This window comes from Scyliorhinus canicula, chromosome 13 (genome assembly GCF_902713615.1).
Source record: "Scyliorhinus canicula chromosome 13, sScyCan1.1, whole genome shotgun sequence".
NCBI classification, from domain to species: domain Eukaryota; kingdom Metazoa; phylum Chordata; class Chondrichthyes; order Carcharhiniformes; family Scyliorhinidae; genus Scyliorhinus; species Scyliorhinus canicula.
In genome coordinates, this window is record NC_052158.1 from 80,941,968 (window position 1) to 80,966,451 (window position 24,484).

Sequence of the window (24,484 nt, forward strand, 5' to 3'; positions counted from 1 at the left end):
CTCATTTCTGGGCACAACATTTTCTACCTAATCACTTCACTTGAATGATTTCTACTCAGGTTTCAGTGTTTCTTGTGTTACTTTCTCCTTTTTAACGCTGCTGTTGAGCTCGAAACATAGCAGGATGCCTTTAAATGAAGATAATTGCAGTGGAAATTCTTAGAAACTGAGAATCAGGGCACACAGAAGGATCCAAACATATATATGTGGCATTGGAGGCATTAGTGATACAGTTAGGAATAGTGAGAAACATCACAGTCTTGTGAGGAGCTGGGAGAGCCTCAGAGATCACGTTCGGAAGAGGGAGGGAGCCAAGAAGGTCAACTCATGGGGTTTGCATCCCGGAAACAGGCAGCAGTGCTACAAGGATATGATCTGTGATGGTCAACGTCAGTGAATGAATCTTCACACGACATCTCTTATCCAGCACATCACTAACCTCTCACGCTGCTGAATGCATCACACCCCCATCATTCACCCAGTAGATCTCCGGCACTCAAAGACTTAAATCTAACATCAAGATACATCGCCTCACCCTCACACACTTTCCAATGCTAGGGCCTTCATACCCTGGACTCATGTACCTCCAACTATTCAGCTGTGGTAGGAACATCAACAATCAGGCATTCTGCCCTCTCTTTGCACGAAAAGATGGCAGGTGATAGAAAGGGGCAGAAGGGTTTGGAGAGGTGATGGGTGACAAGGACACGGGTATCTCCTCAGCCCAAAGGAAGAGAGAGCTCTCAACATCAGGACAGCCTACTCCTATGTCTTATGGCTGCAATGCTCCAGAATGCAGCATCATTGAGAACATTGAGAAAGAGGAATCATCCTACCTTATGCCCCTTCTAAATCCCAGCACCCCCTCACCCTGCTATCTGACATGATAAACAAGCTGCTCAAGATCTGGGCCACTTGTTTCGTATCCCAACCCCCTTACCCTTCTGATTTCCTGTTCTTCAACACAAACGCTGCTACTTGCACAGTCAGAGTAGCCGCAGGAAGAAGAGGGGGAGAGAGTAACCGCATGCACTGGTCATTAGCAATGAGCTGCTGGGTGTGTTAGCAGGCCTGCCATACAGTCTTCCATTGCTGTGAAGAGAAATGGACCAATCCAGTTCCACCGTGGCACAGGACATGGTGCAGAGGTTGCACTCTCTGCATTGTCTGATCTAACTCTTTGCTGTGCTGCTGTGCAACCATACTACTGTGTGCAGGTTACATCCTTGACATCCCTGTGAGGAAGCAGTGACACTCTCTGGTAAACACCCAGAAAAAAGGAAAGCACTGGAGAATCTGATACTTTATTTTTTTATTTTTTTTTTATTTTTTTTTATAAATTTAGATTACCCAATTATTTTTTCCAATTAAGGGGTAATTTAGCGTGGCCAATCCACCTACTCTGCACATTTTTGGGTTGTGGGGGCGAAACCCACACAGACACGGGGAGAATGTGCAAACTCCACACGGACAGTGACCCAGAGCCGGGATCGAACCTGGGACCTCAGCGCCGTGAGGCGGTTGTGCTAACCACTAGGCCACCGTGCTGCCCGAATCTGATACTTTATAATACAAAATGTTCCAAAAGCGTAACTTAGCTGCAATCAAAGTGGCTGGAGGCTAACATGCTTGCAGGGTCCATCTTGATATTTCATGGCCTGGATTCTCCAAAAATGGGACCATGTCCCCACGCTGGCGTAAAAACGGTGGAGTTTTACTCCCAAAATTACGATAACAAAGTTGACCTAATTCAATGCCCTGCAAGGGGCTAGCAGGGACCCGGAGTAAATCTTGCAGCTTTAGCTGCGGATACAGGTCCCTGCACTTCCGGATCGGAGTCTGTGCATACGCATGGCAGCCTCCAGCGGCTGCGCTGAGCTCCACTTTGGACCTGAACCGTGGAGCCACACTCAGAAAGGAAACACGCCCGAGCATCTAACATCTGCGGATCTAATCCCCGGCCACCTATAAGAACAACGCTCCCGACCAGGGCTACGCCAGCATCCCGATCGGCAATAGGTGGTTAGTTCCACGCCGTCGGGAACTCGGCCGGTCGGGAGCGGAGGTTTGCTGAGCAGGCCTCTGGCAATGGGCCCCCAGCCACGCGGTGTACTCCGCGGTCACGCTGATTTTCGGGGCCCGGAGAATTGCCAGACTGGCGCCGGGTCCGATTCCGGGATTAAAAGTGGATTCTCCGCCCTCGCGCCGGATGCGATTTCGGCAGGGGGCTGTGGAGAATCCAGCCCCATGCGTCTGTTTTTTCCCCAAGGAGTCGACAGCACAGGACCTACATTCTCAAAATTTGCAATGTTGGCGTCACATTAGCGTAACCCCAGCTACATTTGCTCAGGTGCACATGGGAGGTGCAGCTGTGTGCCCCTATTCCTGGAGAACACTACATGGAGCTTCGCAGGTGCTGGCCATGGCAATGCCAACCCCCAAAGAACCAGCATAGGCCAGTGCTGCACAATTCTATTTAAATATTTAAATATTAAAAATCAACTGTATTCAACAAGGATCTGTGACATTTTTCCATTAAACACAAGAGTTACTATTTCATGGATTAATTTGTTTATTTAGAAGCCTATGTGAACATTTGAATTGGGAACAAAGGTAGGCCACTCAGCCCTTCAAGCCTGTTAGCCATTTACTTAGATCTGACCGAGCTGATTGTAAACTCGACTCTACATTCCCGCCTATTCATGATACCCTTTCACCATCTTGCTTAGCAAGAATCTATCCTCCTCTGCTGTAAAAATATTCAGAGACTCTTCTTCCATCCCCTTTTCAGGAAAAGAGTTCCAAAGACTCTCAACCCTCAGAGAAAAGATTACTCCTCATCTTGGTCTTAAATGAGCGACACCTTGGGCGCGTTTCTCCCAGAGAGGGAGAAATCGTAAGGCTGGCGTCAAATCCGGGCGGGTTTGACGCCAGCCTCCCCCTCCCCGACCGGGAACCGATTCTGGTCCCCGGTCGGGGCTAGCATGCCTCCGCCGTAAACTCCGGCATCGTGGGCTTAACGAATTTCGTTAAGCCCGCTTGCCAGAGTTTGCGCCAGCTGACGCGTCACATGACGTCAGCCGCGCATGCGCGGATTGGAAGACTCCAGCCCACGCATGCGCGAATGACGTCATCGCGCATTTGCGCGAAACCATGCGCGGGCCGGGATGCCCCTCAGCCGCCCCGTGAAGTGATACAGCGGGGCGGCGGAAGGACAAAGAGTGCGCGGGTATCGGACCCGCTGCCCGCGATCGGTGCCCACCGATCGCGGGCCCATGGCACCCTTGGCACGGCCGTGGTACTGCCGTGCCAATCGATGCCATGGTTTTAAAAATCGGCACTTTCCGGCCGTTTTTACGAATGGCCAGACCAGGCTTGGAACTCGGCCCATCGGCCAGCTGAGAATCGCTGCTGGCCGTAAAAAAACGGCGGCGGCGATTCGTATCGGGAGTCGGGCGTGGGGGGGGGGGGGGGAGAATAGCGGGAGGGCGTCAGGCTAGCGTGGCCGTAAAATTTTACGAACTCCGCTAATCTCCGCACCGTCGTGAGTGCGGAGAATTTGAAATTAGCCTCTTTGGTACCCTGGGCTAAGGCATAGTCAATTCCAGCCACCCCTTGACACGGCACCGTAACACACTTGAATTAACCAGTACTTCTTAGAAAAATACCTGTGGCTAGGTTCTCCGATTTTGAGACTAAGTGCTGACGCCGTTGTGAAAACTGTGGTCTTTTACGCTAGGAAAACCGCCGTCAAAAGGCCACAGATTCCCCATTCTGCTGGGGGCTAGCAGGGAGCCGCTGTAGAGCTCGCAGCTCCAGCTGCCGATACGGCCCCAAGCACTTCCGGTTCAGTGGCCTCGCATGCGCACGGCGGTGGCCTGCAGCAGCCGCACCGTGCTCCATGGCAGACGCAGCCCATGGACCTGGACTGGCAAAGTAGTGCCCTGCATCGGTCGCTCGCGCACCCCAGACCGCCCACCCACATTACCCCCAGCCCCGAATGAAGCCCCCTCCTGCCCGCCGATAGGCCCTCCCCCGACTGTGGCGGCCCCGGACTGAGTCCGCAGCCGCCACGCGAGGGATCCCAGACGGTGTGAGCACACATAAGCCATGCCACCGGGAATTCGGCCAGTCGGCAATGGAGCATTGCTGGGGGGGCCTCAGGCCTGAGGCGGTGTATACTCGGTGCGGCGTATTTCTCGGGTACGCCAATTTTCAGGGAGTGGAGAAACCGATGCCAATCCCGATTTCGACACCAAATCGAAAAGTGATTTCGCCGTTGGGGAGCAGTGAATCTAACTCCTGAAGTCTTTGGCCCTTGACTGCCCAATAATTACAGTCACCAGGTTTATAAATTTAAACACAATTACTTTTTTGTTAACAAGAACTATAATGAAAATCAGTCAAAATAAACTGGTTAACTATTATCTAATTCCTAACCCCCCACTTTAACTTGCCCTCACTCTCTACTCACAAGACAAACAAACACAAAGGGGAAGAGAGGGAGACAAATTAATAAATAAATGATAAAGAGTTTTTTTTTCAGATGGTTGTCTTCAAGCAGACCTTCATTCAAAGCAGGCTTTCGGGTCCAGAGTTCTGCTTTCCAGTCTGTAATAGTTTGCACTGTAGATTCTTTCAGGTCTCTGCAGTTTCTGAAATCAAGGAGAAAAATAAGGGAGGAAGAGAGAGAGAAAGAGCAAGAGAGAGCAAGTCCTTGATTCTCATCATTTAGGTATCCAACCTTATGTCTCCGGAAATCATCCTACTCCGGCAGGATCCAAACACCACCTGTTGCCGGGCAGAACTCGGCCTTTTGGCCAATTCATTGGTGACCAGCCAACCAATCGAACTGAGTCCCTGCCCATTTCCTGGGTGCCACAGATTTTGAGTTCTGCTGCTTGAAAACGAGAACTATACTGTTTTGCAACTTCTTGAATTCCTCATTCTCTCTGCTGCTTGACCTAAAGATACATGCCCATTATACCCATGGATCAAAATCATAACAGCCAAAATATACAAAAGGGGATCTAAGGTAATCAACAGGAAGGACACTTACACCTAGTATTAGACTCTCCCACAAGAGGAAACATCCTCTCCATATTCTCCCTGTCAAGACCCCCAAGGATCACATTGTTTCAATCAAGTTCTCTCTTCCTCTTCTAAACTCTCTCTGAACTTCTTCCAATGTATTTCCATCCTTCCTTAAATACATTATGTAGCACTCCTGATGTGGTCTCACCAGTGCCCTGTACGACCGAAGCATAAACTCCCTACTTTGCATTCAATTCTCTTCACAATAATTATAACATTCTGTTAGCTTCCCTAATTAGTTGTTGTAGACTTTTGTGATTCATGTACTCGGACACCCAGATCCCTCTGCATATCGGAGCTCTGCAAACTCTTACCATTTGGATAATATACTTTTCATTTTGCACACTCACCTGGCACACAAGCAGCCTTGGTAATGACGGATTCACCTGGCCATTTGCATGCTGCTCAGATGATGGAGGGGAGGCAGGGGTGGGAAATTCCACCCAGGGCTCATGCTTCAAATTTATATCCAGTAATCTCTACCAGTACTAGATGTATGTGGATATTTGAGGAGAAGAATGCAGGATTTGGTTTTGCTTTGGTGTGCGCGTCCTGGAGATGTGGAATGCAGATCTTTGGTTATTAAGTTGGGGGAAGTAGCCAAAGAACATAAAATGCACTCAATATAGTGTGGCAGAGATGCAGAGAAAGTATGCCCGGTATACCTTGACAGAAGACAAATAAAATTATAAATATTTTGAAGGATCCGCGCAGAGACTGCTGCGGGTCCGTTCAGTTGTTTTTATGGTGGATGTTAGTCTCTTTTTGCTTTATTGTGATGATTCTTTTTTCCTCTCTCTCTTCACGGTGAGGAATGTTTATGTTGGTGGGGTTTGGGAGAACCAGGGGCTACAGGTGTGGGGTCAGGATGGGAATGTCCAATGGATGAGGCTCAGAAAATTTGTGGATGAGAATATGGGGAGGGAGAGAGCGAGAGAGCGATAAACCGTAACTTTGTAATAAATAGTCAATCCCAGGCAAATTGTGCATCAAAGTGTTGAACACCCGTTTAGTGCAGCAAATGAAAGAGAGCATTTTGGATGTTGCCTGTTTATTTTCTGTGGGCTGATTGCTTGCTGACAGGAACAAAACATACCCAGCTCAAACCAGTTGATCAGAGCCCCTGGTGAGTACCATAATCTACAGTCGAAAAAAAAACTTCATTTTGGGTGCAATTCACCCAGAAAAATGACTGCGGGCTCGATTCACCTCAATGGGAACAAAGGCCCACAGTGAGCGTATTTAGCCGCATGTTTCCAGGCGTTCTCAGCGGCGAGAAACACGGTTATACAACGCAAAAGGGACCTCAGTGGGAAAGGTGGTCGAGGCCACACAGCACATTTTTGTATACTGGAGAACTCCACTCGCCGGAACACCCCAGTGTAGCGTGAGATCAGGACGCCATTTTTAAATGGTGGCCCAATCTCTGAGGCACCCGAAGCAATCCCCAACAACCTCCCAGCCCAAACGCACTATGGGAGGGTCCCTGGCCTGCCCCTGCACGTCCCCAACATCCACATAGGGCACCTGCGGCCCAATCATGCGCGCACAAACAATCCCAGCTTGGCAGTGCCATGCCGCTGGCAATGCCACCTGGGCACCATGGCAGTGCTAGGCTGACACCCAGGTGGCACTTCCAGGATGCTGGTACTTCAGTACTTGGCACCAGAAATGCCAAGGCTCCATCCTGCCCAAAGGGCATAGAGCTGGTGGCCTCTGATCCCCTGGGAGACTTCTACGATTGCAGTTCCGTCTGGTCTCTGTTTGTGGGGACCAGTGCTGACCGGCACTTACCTGTGGACTCCGAGTCAAAGGGGATGAATCCCAAAGCCTCAGGCACCTGGGAAGATGCACATTAGTGAGGCTAACTGTCTCGCTCTAATATGCAGATGAATCAAAAAGTGATCCTGCCCACAATGGGCGGGATTTACATCGTAACGTCTTGCAAGATTGCATTGTATCTCATGAGCCGGGTAGATCCTGGGAGTGGGGTCTCCTGACTTTTATCAGAAAGCTGTGCCGCGGCGAGTTGCTTTTCGGGCGCAGTGTGGTCATTGGATCGCACCCTGATTGTCATTTTGAGTAAATTTGGCTAGGTGTTTCCCGCCGGCTTTTTGGGTGAGAGCCAGACTTGGGTTCACCCACATCTTCAGGTGGCATTCTTCCACCCTGCTCTCTGCAAGAACTCCACAGGTGAGACGCCGACAATGGAGAAATCAATTGACCATGGCGCGATTGTCCGATCACCGGGTGGACGTGGCCAGAGAATCCCGCCCTTTATTTTTTGGGGGCTAGAGGTGTTTTCTCTGGCCTAGCCCACACTAGGGCGTGATCTACTCGTTGTTGTCGCCGGTGGAATATTCTGGGTTTCCCGGCGATGAGGGATGCATTCACCGGGAAATCCCATTGACAATGGCGGGGTTGGTAAATCCTGCTGGCGAGCCGCCTTTACTGCTGAAAAACACGCGTTGGGTTGGTCGGGTATTCCCGTCCAGAATTTATTTTGGCAGCAGAGAATTAAACACGTTGGCCTGACCAGGTCCTCAGTGATCAGGGCGCCATTTTGAAATGAAGATCCAATCACAAAATAAGCTTGAGTGTCCACCCCCCCCCTCCCCCCCCCCCCCTCCCCCCCCCCCCCCCCCCCCCCCCCCGCGCACACACCCACGGATGGACAATGCGACCTCCCGCCGACATGGCAACCTCCTCAACCCCAGTGGGGCAGCCTTCCCCCCCGCAATCAATAAAAGTTAGCAGAACCCCACACCCAACCATTCTTGGGGGCATCGGGGCACTGAACAGGAGCACAACGTGACCAGTAGATGTCCGGAATGGGCTCCCCCGGGCTTCCTGATGGCCATTACGCCTCACGAGATCTAACCAGATCTCACGAGACGTCACGATCTTGATCCCACCCACACTGATCCAGTCTTACAGAGTGAAGTTGGCTTAGAAGGTGACTTACCTCTGCCTTGGCCAGATCAAACCGGCATCTATCGTCCTTACAGAGGAGACCCCAGATGGGTGCCATTCAGTACTGGTCCCCACAAACAGGAACCAGGCAGGACGGTAGGCGGGGTGTCTCCCAGGTGATTGGAGGCTCCCAGGTGGTCAACCTCCTGGCAGATTGGCACCCTCGCATTGCTGGTGCCGCCCGGGCACCTTGACATTGCCCACCTGGTTTCACTTGTGCACCCTGGCAATGTCACCTGGATTCCAGTCTGGCACTGCCAGGGTGCCCGGGTCGCAGTGCCAGGCTGGCAATGCCAAGGTACCGAGTTGGAATTGTGCCCGTGCTGGGAATCGGGTCTGGAGATGCGCTGCCCATATATGGTGGGGTGCGGGTGTCCGAGGACACCCCGACAGGTGAGTTGGGGTATTGGATGGGCCCGGGATTTGCATCGGAGGGTTGTGAGATCAGGGAGTGCCCAATCCCTTTGTGCACTGAGGAGCTCCGCTTGTTGGAGATCCTCAGTTCAGGAAATGACACTGAGTGTTGCTTCAGGTGGCCATACCCCATCGGGGCATGTAAACAAGACAGATTGCCGTTAGATAGCGGGGTATTTCCAGCTACGAGTGCCGGAAATGACCCTGCTAATCCCGCCCAGAAAAGCACTCTCTTTTATTTTGGTTAGATCGCATTATTTGACCAATCTTACCACAAGTTGCAAGCCCTTTAGTTGAACCCACGAATGTTATTTGATACAAATGCTGTCCAATGAACACCGGTTGTGAAAGTGTTTGAAGAGTGAGGTGATTTTCCATGTTAGATTTTGGCTTTGTCAACCTGCAGCTATTGGGGTTTAAATTGCAAAGAACGACTTTGACTTCAAGCCAACTAAAGAATATTTTTATTGAAAAAAGATGCTCCTACTGAATGGCGAATGAGGGATGAAAAAATAGTTTCTCCGTTTTTTTAATTTTTAGGAATAAAGGGTTTGGAGAAAAAAATTCAAGTTGTAATTTTAAAGTATGGAAAATAAAAGTCAACAAGTAAAAGGAAAGAATGAGAATTAGGTCAGTAGAGAGAAAGGGACTTATTTTTCCAAAGTGCTTTTCGAAATCAAGACTTTTTTTTGCTTGTATGAGATTGATTCAGCTCATAGAAAATCTAAAATGTAGACCTAAGCTGAGAGTGAGGATAAAGAGTGACAATTGCTTGAAACAGCACCGTAAGGACCATCAGCTCACATTCTACACAAACAGGTACAGCGTGATGCTCACTCAAAGGAAAAGCAAGCACTCAAGATTTAGTTTTCAATAGAAAAAGAAAGGCCAGAATTCTGAATGAGCCATGAAACATTGAGAGGAAACATGCCTGTAATTCAGGTCAAAGCAACAAATCGCTCTTACAATAAATTTTGAACAATCCACTTACCTCAGCATTAGCAGCATGCTTGACACAGCACTTTGTTGTAATCTGGCCAATTTTCAGTGAAAGCCAATGCAAAACTGTCAACCATCGACTACTGAAAATATATTCCATGCAACGAAAGAAAGCTGGTAATGCGTAATTTAGCCAGCAGCTGATCGAGAAAACTGAATTAACATTTTGTTAGGAACTTTCCCCAGAACTGTATTGGACACATGGGCGGGATTCTCCGTCGGCAAGGTCCTCTGCTTTGTCGGCAGCACACTTGCGCCCGTGAATTTCCCGACAGCGTCGGGGTTGGCCACATGGGCGACACGGTAGCAGTGGTAGCACTGTTGCTTCACAGAACTAGGGTCCTGGTTTTGATTCCTGCTTGAGTTACTGTCTGTGCGGAGTCTGCACATTCTCCCCATGTCTGCGTGGGTTTCCTCCCACAGGTCCTGAAAGACGTGCTGTTAGGTGAATTGGACATTCTGAATTCTCCCTCTGTGTACCCGAACAGGCGCTGGAGTGTGGCGACTAGGGGCTTTGTCCAATAACTTCATTGCAGTGTTAATGCAAACCTACTGTGACAATAACAAAGATTATTATAATAAGCAGTTGCCAGAACAGGGTATCCCGCTGCTGGCGGGAGGGGCGGTGCCGCACCGCACCAGAAAATGGGTCTGGCAGAACAAAGAATCCCGCGTATGGTGTCTCATATATCTGTATGTGAACTTCTCAAAGCGTTTTAAATCTATTTTTTCAAACAGTGGGTTTCCTCCCACAACCCAAAGATGTGCAGCCCAGGTGCATTGGCCATGATAAATTGCACTTAGTGTCTAAAAAAGGTTAGGCGGGGTTACGGGGATTGGGTGGAGGCCTGGGCTTAGGTGGGGGGTTCTTTCCAAGAGCCAGTGCAGACTCGATGGGCCGAATAGCCTCCTTCTGTACTGCAAATTCTATGAATGTAATATTATTGTTACATTTGACAGGCCATTATTACTTAGGTATAAGCATTATTTGAATAGTTACTTCTGTTTTATCATTTAGGCTAACATTATCGATTTTCTATAAGGCGATCTATGAAAGCATGGCATAATGCACCAGGGTTGATACTGATCCTTTTGTCTGCCATTCATGTGGCAGTAACATCCTCAAAATGGTAGCCATATTTTTCCATAATCACAGCGTTGCAGTTCGCTTCATTTAGAAAGGGCCCTCACCATTAGACCTCACCGATCGGCCAAGCTGCGCTAGGATGGCTGTTTGATGTCCCATAGCTCACCAGCCAGATTTAAATGAGGTTGCAACACCAAAATGCAAGGCATCTGTTCATAGCAATAGGCAGCCGACCCCATTGCAGTCCACTGCCCAGACATCACCGAATTCTATTCCCATTCTCATTCCACTTACTCCCAACACCTCACATTTAAAATTCTCATTCTTCTGTTTACGTTCCTCCCATCACTGTGGCCTTCTCCAGTCCCTTTTGGAATTCTCCATTCCTCTGGTCTGTTTTGCATTCCCCGTGATCGGTAGGCACGTCTTCAACTCTTTCATCTTTCCACCTTCCTCTGATCTTTGAAGAGCGTCTTTGAGACCCATCCCGTTCGACTAATTTCTTTGGCCCTGCCTCCTACGGTCGGACGGTCACTACTGGGATCGAGTCTGAATGGAGGAAAATGGAACTGCGCTGACGTCCTGCCTGCTGCCTCCATTCGCCAGGTTGGACATTTTTGTGACAGCAGAGAGTGAGTCTGCGAACATTCTGCCCTCAGCACCAATTGAGATTGCGGCTTGTTAAGAGCTTAACCTCATTCCCCCACTTTGAATTATCATGCTGCTGGATCCTTCCAAGTGTTAGCTGCTGACGTCTGCGGCATCTCAAAGACAGCTGTACACCTCTACCCCGCCCAGTTGACAAATGCTCTCTTCGCCAAGGCTTCACAACATATCAAATATCACAACTTCACAATATCAAATATGGCAGTTTCAGTAACCGTAGGGTTTTGCTGCCATTATTGGATCCCACCAATTACAGAACATTGTTGATTGCGTCAGCGTACCAAATGGCCGGCAGGTGAGATTAATTAATGAGAAGGGATTCTATTACTTCAATATTCAACTTGTCTGCAACCACAACGAGAACAGCCCATTTAGGAATTTTAAGATTAACCCTATTCACGACAGGGATGAGGAGGAATTTCTTCTCTCAGAGGGTAGTGAATCTGTGGAATTCTTTACCGCAGCGGGCTGTAGCGGCTGGATCGTTAAGAATGTTCAAGGCTAAGATAGACAGATTTTTAATCAGTAATAGAATCGAGGGTTATGGAGATAAGGTGGGAAAATGGAGTTGAGGAATATCATATCAGATCAGTCATTATCTCATTGAATGGTGGAGCAGACTCGAGGTGCCGAATGACTTACTTTTACTCCTTCGTCTTATGGTCTTATGATCTACGAAATGTGCACCTGTTTTCCTGGCTGCTTCCATCCTCTTTCATCCTTCAGCAGTCCAGGTTACTTCAGATCTTCACTCCAACCCTTTAGACTGCCTGGATAAATTCTATAGGAGCAGGATCAGAGAAAAAATCCCTTGAAAAGATGGCTACTCACCCCTCTGTGGGGCCACTGACGGAGGCCTCTGGAATGAAATCCAGGTCAGCATCAAGGAAATAAGAGTCTGTCCTCCCCAGTGTGCCTGGCCCCCTTCTCTCTTGTGACAGCTCGCTTCCCTCTGATGAAGTGGAAAGCTTTGGCACAAATCCTAGATCTCTCTCAGGATAACCAGCAGCCTCAGTAATGGCTGTCATGGGGTGCCAAAATGAGACTTACACCTCATGCGACTGACCTCCATTCTTGCCCCGCCACCCCCTCCTAGCTGACTCTTAATAGGTGGACGTGAAACTGTCTTCATATCAATTAAAGGCGCGCCCAGTTAAACTCTCAGCAGAGGTGGGAAAAGACAGGCCTAGCTCCTGTATTCCACCTCCGTGAGGAAAGTACAACCCCGAATTTCTATTTTGACTCGGTATATATTTTGCTTAAACCTCTATCGAGTATCTCGAGATGCTTTTCAAGATTCAACTTTATATACAAGTGGAAGTTTGTTTACTGAGAGTTTTGAAACATTATTTTTCACTTGAAAGGAAAGAGAAATTGCAATGTATCAGAGCTTGTACCACATCTGAGAATTGCCAGTTTGCTGAAGTCACAGTGGGAGACGGGGACAGAACAGATGTCTCCACTGTGGCTCCCATATGCTCCCTAATGCAGCTTTTCTGAGAATGTATGGATGTAGAAATATTAACTGAAAATCTTTTGAGATTACGGGTGCGATCTGTCGGTCACGTCGCACCCGATTCGGGATGTGACAAGACTGGTAAATCTCAAGCGCGGCCTCTCGTAAGATTTACCAGTGCAACCTGGATCCTGCCCATTGAGGCCAGGATCCAGATTTTCACATTCAAGTGAGCAGTTAGTCTCAATAAGTCGACATCGGATCTACACAGCCTGGAAGACCTCGCGTGGCACCGTTTAGCACTGGTCTCCACAAATGTGGACCAGGTATACTGGCACTTTGAGAGGGGGTGGTGTTTCCAGGCAGTAGGGGGCCCTTGGAAGTTTGGGATCTGGGCAGCATGGTATCCTGGCACCTTCAATGCCATCTGGGCACAGCGGCAATGCCATCTGGACACCCAGGCATTTCCAGGGTGGCACCCAGGTGGCACTGCCAGGAGCCCAGATGGCACTGCCTGGGTGCCAGGTGGCATCTTGCCCATGCCAGGGGTCAAACCCAGGGATGCCCTTCCCTTATGAGGTGGGGTGCAAGGGGCTCGATGACCCCCTAAATTAGTAAGTTGGAGCTTCGGGGGGAGTATGAAGACCGTGTTTGGAGATTGGGGCACCATTTAAAAATCTTTTCCTTTACTGATGAGCAGAGCTCGTTAGTGCAGGAAGTGAGTCTAAGTGCAGCCTTGGCAGGGCGATCCTCACCAAGGCCCAGAAATGAAGCAGAGTCCTGTTTAATAGCGGGGTCATTCTTTGGCACTGCCAGCGTTGGGAAACACCTGGCTAAATGCGCCCGATACGGGACTCTTGTTTCATTTCTGTTCATTTGCGCTCTATATCTCGCATCCTCCATTTTCTATTCAGATATCAAACCCTAATTATGCATGAGTTACAATTTGTTTTGACTCAGTTGTTTCCTTTATTATACAATAAGAGCATAAGTTAGACGAATAGACCAACTTACCCTTGGGTCTGATCCAATAAAATCACAGTTGATCAGATCTTGGCCTCAATTCCGCAATTTTCTTCCTGTTCCCCGTAACCAAGAGAGCTTATTTATTTTACAAACAAACTTTACTAAAACTAAAGAAAACCATATTTAAACTTTTAAACTTAAGCTCTAACAATAACAGATTACATACAGTTTCTTAATCTTATCACACTAGTTCCCATTAAATACCACTGTAACAGAACATGCAGCCACTTTCACAGACAGACAAAGGCAATACATGTATTTATGTAGCATTTTTTCTTCTGGTAGTGACTTTTTTTTAACCCTTTTTCCAAAACATGCCTCGTGGCAACTTTCATGACCTGCTCAGTCGATTTCCAAAGACTTCTTTCTGTAACTCTTCAAAACAGCATTCCTTTCTCTCTTTCTCTCTCCCCTCTCTCCCTAAGCTCCCCACATCACCTCAACGAAAGTTCTCTGCTGGGTTTTTCCATTATCTTGGCTGTTTAATTGCCCACTCCCTTTTATATTAAAGGACAGAGCCAGGTTATTGATATGCAACTAATCCCGTTGACAGATAAAGAGGCCAACAGACCCTGCAATGGGCTAATAGCTGGTCAGGCAGGAGTGTCCCGAAGAACAATGGATCTGGGTCATCATGTGCATTTCCACTAATGGGTTTCAGTCTGACTGGGACAATGTATCTCAATCAGGTGAGGGTGCACCCCTTTGACTCTGTGCTAACAGGTTTTTTTTCCCAATTCTGTTTAACCCCTAAATTGCCTGCTACGTTGGAGTCTCATTTCTGGACCCAATTTCTTAATATCTCCCTCGTGTAACACTGTGCTTGCCCTTGGTGTGACCAATTTGATCAAATCACGTGACCTCAGATTACAAGAGAGAGTACAATGTAACAAACTTACAGCAAATGGTTACATTTATATTAATATCAGTTCACAGAACAAGCTGAGAGTTTAGTGGCTATTTAACCAGCTTCTCCAACAACATTAACGTAATCATTATTAATTTGAGGATAACATCCCTTTTTACTCCCCAAGCCTTGCTATTCCTTTTGGTGTGTGGGTGAAATATGGCATGGGTTAGGGAAGTAACACAGCTTGGAAATCCTATTTATATAGTTAAAAAGGCTATTAGCCATGACACCCAATGGATCTCACAACCAATTGCTATCCATACTCCTTCCTGGAAGCATACATATGCATTGGGTATTCAGTCAGAGGAGAGTGTTGACCTGACTGTTTGTCATCTACTGTGACTACATTCATGGTGAGGTGTCCCTTGTGCCGACCAGCACCGTCAAGACCTTCCATGTTTGGTGGGCACCAGGGGACTGGGGTACCTTATTGACCCTCTTAATCAGGTTTTGTTTCAGTGTTTTAAGTTTATTTGTGATTTGCTTTTGTTTCAGACAGTATCCCTTGAAGGAGCTGCCTCTTTAATTTGTCCCTCAGTTTATTTGATTTATTCAAAATAGGAGAGGACTAACTTGAGGCCTTTCATACCTCCTAATACATGTTAGGTTCGTTCATGAAAATGACTACTTGTATGAAGCATAGGGTGGATTCACCGCTGCCTGCCGCTGGTAATGAAGTTCCCGGTGCAACGGTAAATTGCGCATCAGGCAAAAAATGGGACTGGCAGTAGCAGGCTACACACACCCCCGGTTGGAGGATGTAAATATGTAATTTTAACCCATTTGCATCCGATTAATGGGCTGGAAGCCCGATTCTCCATGCCTCCGTGGTGCCCCAGTCCTCTCGCCCGAGATTCACCTTAAACGTGGATTGGTGCAAGCATTGTTAAGCATGGCCTTGACGCAGTGGACCTCACAGTAGGCCAAGGGGGTAGGTATGTAACGTAGGTGCCCCCAAAGTCCATCAGAGTGCCCCCTCCCTCCACAACAGAAATCCTGCCCACCCTAGCCCACCACATATCAGAGACCCCTGCATTGAAGAAACACCCCATTTCAGACACCTCACTCATCAGAGAACCCAACCCAATCAGAGACTCCTCCCTGTATCAGACACCCCCCATCAGTCACCACTGCCTGGAAGCTAAAGAGCAGACCGGGCAGAATCAGTGAAAAAAAATCACTGCTTTTTCACTTAATCGTCCCTTTCATCTGCTGCCTCAGACAGAAGTACAGAAAGCAGCTGTTACTTCATAGAAAGCCAAAACACATTACAAAGTGGGAGGGGTCTCTGATACGGTGGGGGTCTTTATCTCGCAAACAGGGGGAGATCTCAACGAGGAGAGTGAATCACTCCTGGGCGCTGCTCCTAGCGCCAGCGCAGACATGAGCGATTTTACTGCGCCGGAAGAATCTATGTTTCCCAAACAGAGAGCCCTGCCCCAAGGTCACTAGACAGCATATGGCGAGTGTCAGAGAAGTGTGGATTTCCCAGTGACTAATGTCGTTGGCCATAACTTGCTGGAATTTCCGCAAGTGCTCTGCTCACTACTGCGACCTTCCTGGAGTACATCTGAAACCCTGGGCTGGATTCTCCGCCCCGGTGCGCCACATTTCTATTTCAGCACGCCAGCGGGATGCTCCGTTACGCCGGCCGGTCAATGGGGTTTCTCATTGTGGGCAGTCCCTGCCGTCGGGAAACCCCCGGGCTGCAGGCAAAATGGACCATCCCGCACGCGGAGGATCCAGCTCCCTATCTGAGTTTACCAATGAGCTCGGGGGCTGAATTCTCCATTTTGGGGACTATGTCGCCATGCAGTCATTCAAACTGTGGTCTTTTATGCCGGGAAAACTGGTGTCAAAAGGCCACAGATTCACAGCCTTGCAAGGGGCTAGCAGGCAGCTGTTGTGGAGCTCTCAGCTCCAGCTGCCCACACTTCCAGGTGAGAGGCCGCGCATGCACACAGCGGCGACCTCTAGTGGGCCAAGACCACCGAAATGGTGCCCCAGATCGGCCGCTCGCCCGACCCGGACCACCCGCACACATAGCCCCCAGTCCTGAATGAGGCCCCCCCTGCCCTCCGATCGGTCCGCAGCCGCCTCACTTTTCGGGGGGGGGGGGGGGGGGGGGGGAGGGAATCGTGGAACCGACGCCGGTCCAGATTTCTTTCGGGAAAACGATTCTCCGCCTTGTCACCGAACACGATTTTGGCATCAGGGTGTGGAGAATCCAGTCCCAGAATTTTGTTCATGAGAGAAAGAAAATGCCAGAGAATTCTTAAAATCATTTCTGATTTTTTGGCTCACTACAACACCTTTCCCACTCATTGCTGAAGAGGTAGTGTAGATTTGTCACAGTTATGGAGAGGCTTATGTAGTGCAATTGAACTTCAGTTGCAGTAGTCAAGAGACGATCATTCTGTAACCCAATAATCTTGTGTGTTCACTAAAGATACTGCTTTAGTTTACCAAATGTATATGATAAAGAATTGCTCAAAATTTCTGTCCAATGGCTCATGTAAAATTGGCGCCTCGTTCTTGCCTCTTGCATTCTGCTCAAATGTATCCGGAACCAATTTGGTAAATCAATGAACCGCTGGTTGTCAGAATGATCAGGCACAGCTGAAACAGGTGCTGTGCCTGACAAACTGTACGTGTGATGTATTATCTGCTGTATGAGAGATGAAGGGACTGTCAGAGTAGGTGAAATGGTGACCACGCTACAGCAAGGTTCAACGAGAAAACAGAAAAAGGGCATGTTTTGGACCTGAAAGGTTCACTGAGATAATAAATAATTTGAGTTAACTGGCCAGAAAGGTTCGCAATAGTTAAAAATCTTTCGACAAGTATATCAGAACAGAGTTGGGGCGCTTAGCACAAAATGCAGAAAGCTAGCACACAGGTGCAGCAAGTAGTCAGTACAGTAATGGAATGTCGGCCCTTATTTCAAGGGGGTTGGAGCAGAAGAGTAGAGAAATCATTTTGCAACTGCACAAGATACTGGTGAGACCACATCTGGATTACTGTCAGCAGTTTTGGTTCCTTTATTTAAGGAAAGATACTGGGCGCGATCTTCCGGCCTTGTTGCTTTCCCACAGAAGCATCCCGAGGACGGTGAATAGCGAGAGAGGCCAAAAACACGAACCGCGCCAAGTGCCAAACAGTTTGCGATGCAACTGGCCTGCTCCCGTAGGCAAAATCAGAATCCCAGCATAGCGTGGCGAGAAACCAATTATCACCACTTACATCCCATTTCCATTCAATTAACGAGAGCCGCCTGTCATCCAACGGCCTCCTGCCATTGTACGGCCTCCCCAACAAATGCTCACACTGGCACCGATTAGTACTCCTTCTGAAAAATGTGAATCTGGCGGAAGTGCTTCCATGGGGAGCCGAGGTGAGTAGCAATCTTTGTTAACAAGGAAAGAGAATGGGGGCACTGGGCTTGCCACCCCAGTGCTCATCGGGGGGTGGGGGACCCTCCACAAGGGTGGGCCGCCGTGGGAGGTTGGGGGGAACACTGGGGAGGGAGGGCGGGGGCAACTGGGGGCAGTCGCTCACGGCACCACCATGCTGGATCCCGATCCCATTCCGGGGGCAACCCGTCCCTGCCCGTCTACCCCACCGATCACCCATAACCCCCACCGATTGCTGAGGCCTCTGGCTGCGCGGCAGAATTCTATCGCTGATAGGGAATTGGCAATCGTGGTTAAGTAAGCACTTGACACGTGCCAAGCGAGTTCCCATGGGTAGGCGGGTCATGTAGCATGTGGGAGTCATTGCCTATCATTCCGTTTGCACCTTGATGCCTGGACACTGTGTGGGAGTCAACACCACACACACAGCAGCCAACATCTGAACACACAGGAGAAGGGACACAGCTCCCGGGACATGACCACGGCTGGAGGGTGGGTAGGTGCCACGGGGAGGGGTGGGTGCCTGGAGAGATAGGCAAAGGATCCGGGGGCCAGCCCGCATTGCGGAAGAAAGCGACAGAGGCATCTCAATGTTTGTGCAAAAGATTGTTCAATGTGCTGTACACATTCCCGATAATGCCGCCTCCCTAGCCCCCCCCCAGCTCCCAACCCCCCCCCCCATCCCCGACCTAACCCCTCCCCTCTCCCCGGTGTCCTCAGGTCATTAAAATTGTGAAGAATTTTGATAGTGTGAATAATCAAGAACAATTTCCTTTGTTTGGTAGGGAGGGGGGGAGGGGGGGATGGGTGGAGTGAAATCAGTATCGAAGGATGATAGATTTTAAATAATCTCACAGTAAGGAAAACAGTTTGGGATAATTCCTGTACCTGGGGCCACAGATTGTGGTTGAAACAGAGACTATTGCTTCTTGAAAACAAATGAATATTTGAAGCCGGGAGAGATACCTGGCTTGGGGAGAGCATGGGCAGGAAGGTTAGTATTGGGTTACTCTAATCAGGAGCTGACACAAACACAATGGCCACCTCAGTGTTGTAAACGTCTTTGGTTCCACCATCATGCGTCACATTTCAGTAATTCACTTGTCCATGTTAAAAGTGGAGGAACGCTGGAAATGAAATATTTGCCTGGAGAATATAGTTCCTCACAATGTTTTAGCTTGCTGAAGACTTGACTGTGACTGCAGTTTATTCCTCCATGTGCAGCCTGGCTTTTAGGTGACACACTAATAAGACTTAAATTTCCTGAACTGTCTGCCAGACTCATGCATGAATTACTTCATGTCCCCTGGTGATGTGGCAGCAACAAAACCTGCGCACAAGATTTTCCATGATTTTAAAAGAGCAGCAAATCACGGAGAGCCTGCAGGCGTTGGATGGAAACAGGAGCAGGAAATCAGAGAGACAGGGAGTCATTTAAAACAAATTAGGCAATGATGCTGAATAGAGAGATACAAACTGGATTAAAGAAAACTCCCAATGAAAAGGAGGAAGGTGCCTTTTAATTACTGTGACAATAATAATATTAGAATTTACAACTGGAATATTTCTCCGCCTTATCTGGCAATGGTTTTCATTTTCCAGCACTGTCCCCGCTTTTTCCCATGTGTCATTAATTCTGCCGATCATAATGTTGCGAGATCCTGCTATGACTTCTGAGATAGAGCAAGGCTAAATGTGTCTGAGCATCTTGGGAGTTGTGACCACCATGGGAAGTTCAAGGCTAGCCTGAGGGAAAACGGCACAATGACAGGGTTGCCAATTCCAGTTGAACGTTATCCTGGAGAATTCATCACATGATCTCTTCTGCCCTTCCTAACTGCACACCTCCACTCGCTCACCATGGGTTGCCCGGCCAGTCCATCCTTGCGTAGGGCTGCTTTTCTACGCCAACTGGAAAGCAAAAAAAGACCCTTGATTACCAAATGGGTGGCTCAGGGCGTTGTCGGATAGATTGATCTTCAGTACCTGGAGTCTCAAGGTCAAACCTGGAGGGTTGGCAACTGGGTGAACTTGCATTTTGCCAACATTTGTGGTAATGATAAAAGTTTCACATTTAAATATCCAAAACCTTTTTCATCGTTATCAACAATATCAACCTGCCAAAGGATTTGCATTCTCCAAACAAATTTCACTTGACAATTAGCATAAACAGAGTGCCATTCCCAACCACTACATATGTAAATATTTAAAAAATCAACTCCCCTCTTTTGTAAAAGTCTGCATTAAACAGAGATTTTTCTACTTTATAGATTCATTCATTTAATTAGAAACCTGTCTAAACTTACCTTGGTGCTCACCATTAACCTTGGCAACTGTGGGTTCATCTGGTGATCGTGACACCACTCTCAGGGCTCCTCTGTAGGCACTGTCCTCAATGAAGTCACCAGTCCCTTTAAGGAGCACTATGCCAAAGGACACAATCTTAACAGAAACTGAAAAAACTACAACCACGGCCGGAATTCTCCAGACATCGGGATTCACTCTTTCCGGTGGAAGCCAGTGGGTTTCGCGGCGTTGTTGGGTGGTTTCAATGGGAAATACCATTGACAAGCAGCGGGAAGATAGAATCCCGCCACCACCGAACGCGCAGCCGAGAAACAGGCTTCTGGGGGACCGGAGGGGCCCAATGATGCACCTCAGACTCTGCTGCATCCAACAGCAACAAAAGACCTTGAGCTTGTTGTACCCAGGATGAGCCTGCTCTTTATAACTGATCCCAGCCCATAATCAAACAATGCCCATCATCTATGTATCTTAAAACCATAATCAACAAACCATTAACAAATCCAGTATTCATTTACTCACCCAATCCACTTTCCCGATGGGAGCACTGATTCTTCTGTCCATATTATTGATCAGACAAACTAACAGCACAATCTTGGAACTCTAATGAAAGATTTGGTGGGGTGGGAGAGGGGGGGGGGGGGGGGGGAGGGGGGGGGGGGGGGGGGGGGGGGGCTCGTTGAGGGAAGTTCTGCTCAGTTTAATCCCAAACAATTGATTGCTCAAACTGCCACTTACTAGTTGTGGCAAAAGTGAAAGATTACTGTGTCGCCTTTTATCTTTAGTCTTCCGTCAGTTCCCACCATGTCATCCTGCACCCTAACTCCAACTCCTTCCTCGACCACAGCATCCTGAGCACTGACCCACCTGTACGGCCAACCCTGGCAGAGGTTTAAGATCCTACCAGGAAGGAAAAGAAACTAGAACAATGGATTGGGTTAGGACTGACTTGGGAAAGACAAAAGTCAGAAACCCATTGATGTATAACTGCATTGCATTTCTCTCAATGGCGGGATAATGCCAAGCTGATCTTCCTGCTGGCAGGTGGCATAAATGCCATTTGCATCTCATGAAGCTCATTAAAACAGCTGGCCGCTGCTGTCTCGTCAGGCCCTCCAGTCTTGCATCAGTCCAGCGGTTAATCACATCGGCGTCAAATCCGACTACTAAGAGTGTTGTGCACAAGGCGGTCCTCCACAGTTTACCAGAGACTGAGTACAACAGTGTCACAGTGCTCCTGGTGCACTGTTCACCCACCGAGGGGGGAAATGGCTGGAAAATCTGGCCCAATAATTATTAAAAGTGAGTGTCACAAATTGTCAATTTATATGTGATGATCACAAAGAAAGCATTTGCCAAGTATTTGGCCTTGGTCTTTACTAAGGAAAAGGAAATTTGAAGTTCCCAGGGCGCCCTGTGCATTCACTGGAATCCTGAGGAAAGAGGAAGCTGAGGTTCCAGAAACTGTGGCTCTAAAGAAATGAAAATCGGATGGAAGGGTGGTGGGAAAGCTGTGAGGCTATACTAACCCTACACTGACCATAGTAATGTGTGACTCAAGAGGTTTTAACTCCCAGGTGGTTATCTGCCCTCAACCAAATACAAACATATTTAGAATGATATTTATATCAAGAATGTTGTTCAAACTGGCAAAAGCAAACTAGAGTTTTGTGTGAGCACAGGAAGAGGATGCAGCGAAACCACAAGGGTGTTTAGCTACGGTCGAGGAAAATAAAGAGGCAATGAAGGTGAGTGTAGTTCGAAAAGGACAATGGTGTTCAGCAGATCATCCTCTGTAGTGAAGGTGAAGGATTCCAATGAAGGTAATGTTCCTCATCTTCCAGAGGAGCTACTTCATGAAGTGCTTTATGTCTGGAGGGGGGGGGGGGGGGGGGGGAGGTGGAGAGCGTGTTATTTAGTAATACTGTTAATGATATATCTCCATTTAACGGGACTCATGGAAATGTTTCTGAAGTTGTCTTTTTTGTACTCGTTTCTCTGCATTTTACCAGTGCTTTCCCCTGTATGAAGCAGTGGGACTTTCTTAAAAAATCTGTTTGGTGTCATTTGAAACCCATTCTTCCCCTACACTCTGTGCTCTGAGAATTTGGTGTGGGTTATGAGGGAGTGAAATTCTGTGAAACAGAATGAAAGCATTATATTTCGGTTTGTCGGTCGATTATTAAATCCCCACCTGAAGAATCTTTAACCACTTCTTTCTTTAAACAAGGCAGATTATTAAAGCAAGTCCAACTTTTTTTCATTCCATACTGCTAGTTCAAGTCTTTTTTTCACTTATCTGAATTCCGAATATACCTACAGAACCTTCATGACTCAGAAGACGGTGAGATTAGTTGAGCCAAACCAATGTGACAAATACTTAGTTAGCTCTTCCATAAATAATTGTGCTAATTCATTTCTCTAACGGCTCTTATCGTTTGGTGTCAGAGTAGTATTTGTGTTACTTATTTCAGGAAGCAGGTTTCAGGCAGCCAGCTGCAAGCTATTGTCAAACTGCCAAAGACCGACAGCTGAAATGAGCAGAAAGAAGCTCTTAAAATGTGACTTTTGTTTTGCTTGCAGGTTTCCAAACTGTCCGGCAAGTGATAGGTTGAATTGAACTGTGGATTAATATGGCTCGACGTAGACTTTGGACCATGAAGAAAGTTTTCTTCTTTACAAGCATCACAGTTCTCTGCCTCTACATGGTATTTTATAAAATGTGCTGTCAAAAAGGAAACCTGCTGCTCAGAAATAGATTGAACAGCACAGAGGCCAAGGGCCTCCAATATAATTTCATTCAGTGGGCCGTACAGGAGGTATTGCGAGGTAAAGAGGATATACTTCAGCCAAATCATGCATTTGCCACCCCGGCTTCCTTTTGGAAAACCTTTGAGGCAGCACAAAACCATTTGTTAAGTTCCAGAATTAGTTTGAGGACAAACAACAGCAGAGTGAACGGGTCCAGCAAATCAGAGCTTCGGTTTAAAAAAACAACTGTTTCAAAGAATCGCCCGCCCACATCTGTGGTTAATGGGGACTTATCCAGCATCTTTTCCAACACAGCAGCGAAATCCAATAAGGTGAAGCTCAATTTCAAAAATCAGTGGAACTCGTGGATGATTTGGAATGATGAAAGCTCGTCGAACAACCTCAACCGGCGCCTGCAGACTGTCAAAAACAATTATGTCTCTATGAATAAATATGCTGTGAACTTCACCGGGACAAAGAAGCTGAAGAAGCTCAACAGCAAAGAACTGTTATGTGAACTGAAACAGAGAGTCCAGGTGGTGTCCATTGAGTACGGAGATGAGTCCTTCACGACCTCTGACTGGCGAGAGTGCATACCAAACAAAAATCTTACCCAAGCACTGGGCCCATTCAAGACGTGTGCTGTTGTGGCCTCAGCTGGCTCTATCCTCCGATCGAGGCTGGGAATGGAAATAGGTGAGTTTCAGCATAAACCTCTGACTGCAGCAATTCCATGTTAATGTTTTGTGAAGCTTTCTTTCCCACTAGAAAAATATGATGTGGAGATGCCAGCGTTGGACTGGGGTGAACACAGTAAGACGTCTTACAACACCAGGTTAAAGTCCAACAGGTTTGTTTCAAACACAAGCTTTCGGAGCACTGCTCCTTCCTCAGCTGAGGAAGGAGCTGCGCTCCGAAAGCTCGTGTTTGAAACAAACCTGTTGGACTTTAACCTGGTGTTGTAAGACTTCTTACTAGAAAAATAAACTTCAGAGGCTGAAGACTAGCAATTAGGATGACAAGGTACAGACTGAATCCCATTATGCTGAGATATTGATTAACTGTACATGTCAGCAGGACAGCAGTTGCTTGGGGTTACAGAAAAAGATGCAGAAAATTGTGAGGGGTCTATTACCAGAGGGCACAGATCGAAGATGATTGGTAGAAGAATCAGAGGGGACATGAGGAAAAGATTTTTTGGGTGGCATGCTTCTGGAATTCATTGCCTAAGTTGGTGCTTGAGGCTTGAAATGCGTAACTCATTTAAAAACTATCTGGGGTCTGCTTTTGAAGTTCTGAATCCTGCAAGGCTACAAGCCAGGTACTGTAAAATAGGATTAAAATGAGCAGCAAGTTTCTTTTTTCTTTTTTTTTTGGCCGGCATGGACACG

General features: G+C 47.8%; 1 protein-coding gene across 4 annotated transcripts in view; it reads left to right on the forward strand.

Annotated features, from left to right (window-relative positions):
• LOC119975899 (beta-galactoside alpha-2,6-sialyltransferase 1-like) overlaps positions 1–24,484 on the forward strand; it is a 165,706-nt gene that overhangs the window by 101,927 nt on the left and 39,295 nt on the right. For 3 of the 4 annotated variants that reach the window (XM_038815830.1, XM_038815828.1, XM_038815829.1), the window contains exon 3: positions 22,926–23,789. In XM_038815830.1, coding sequence (XP_038671758.1) covers positions 22,976–23,789 — 814 coding nt within the window. In that variant the 5' untranslated portion in view covers positions 22,926–22,975. Of the gene's footprint in view, positions 1–22,092; positions 22,166–22,925; positions 23,790–24,484 lie in introns of those variants that run through there. The other variant, XM_038815831.1, reaches the window with a different exon arrangement.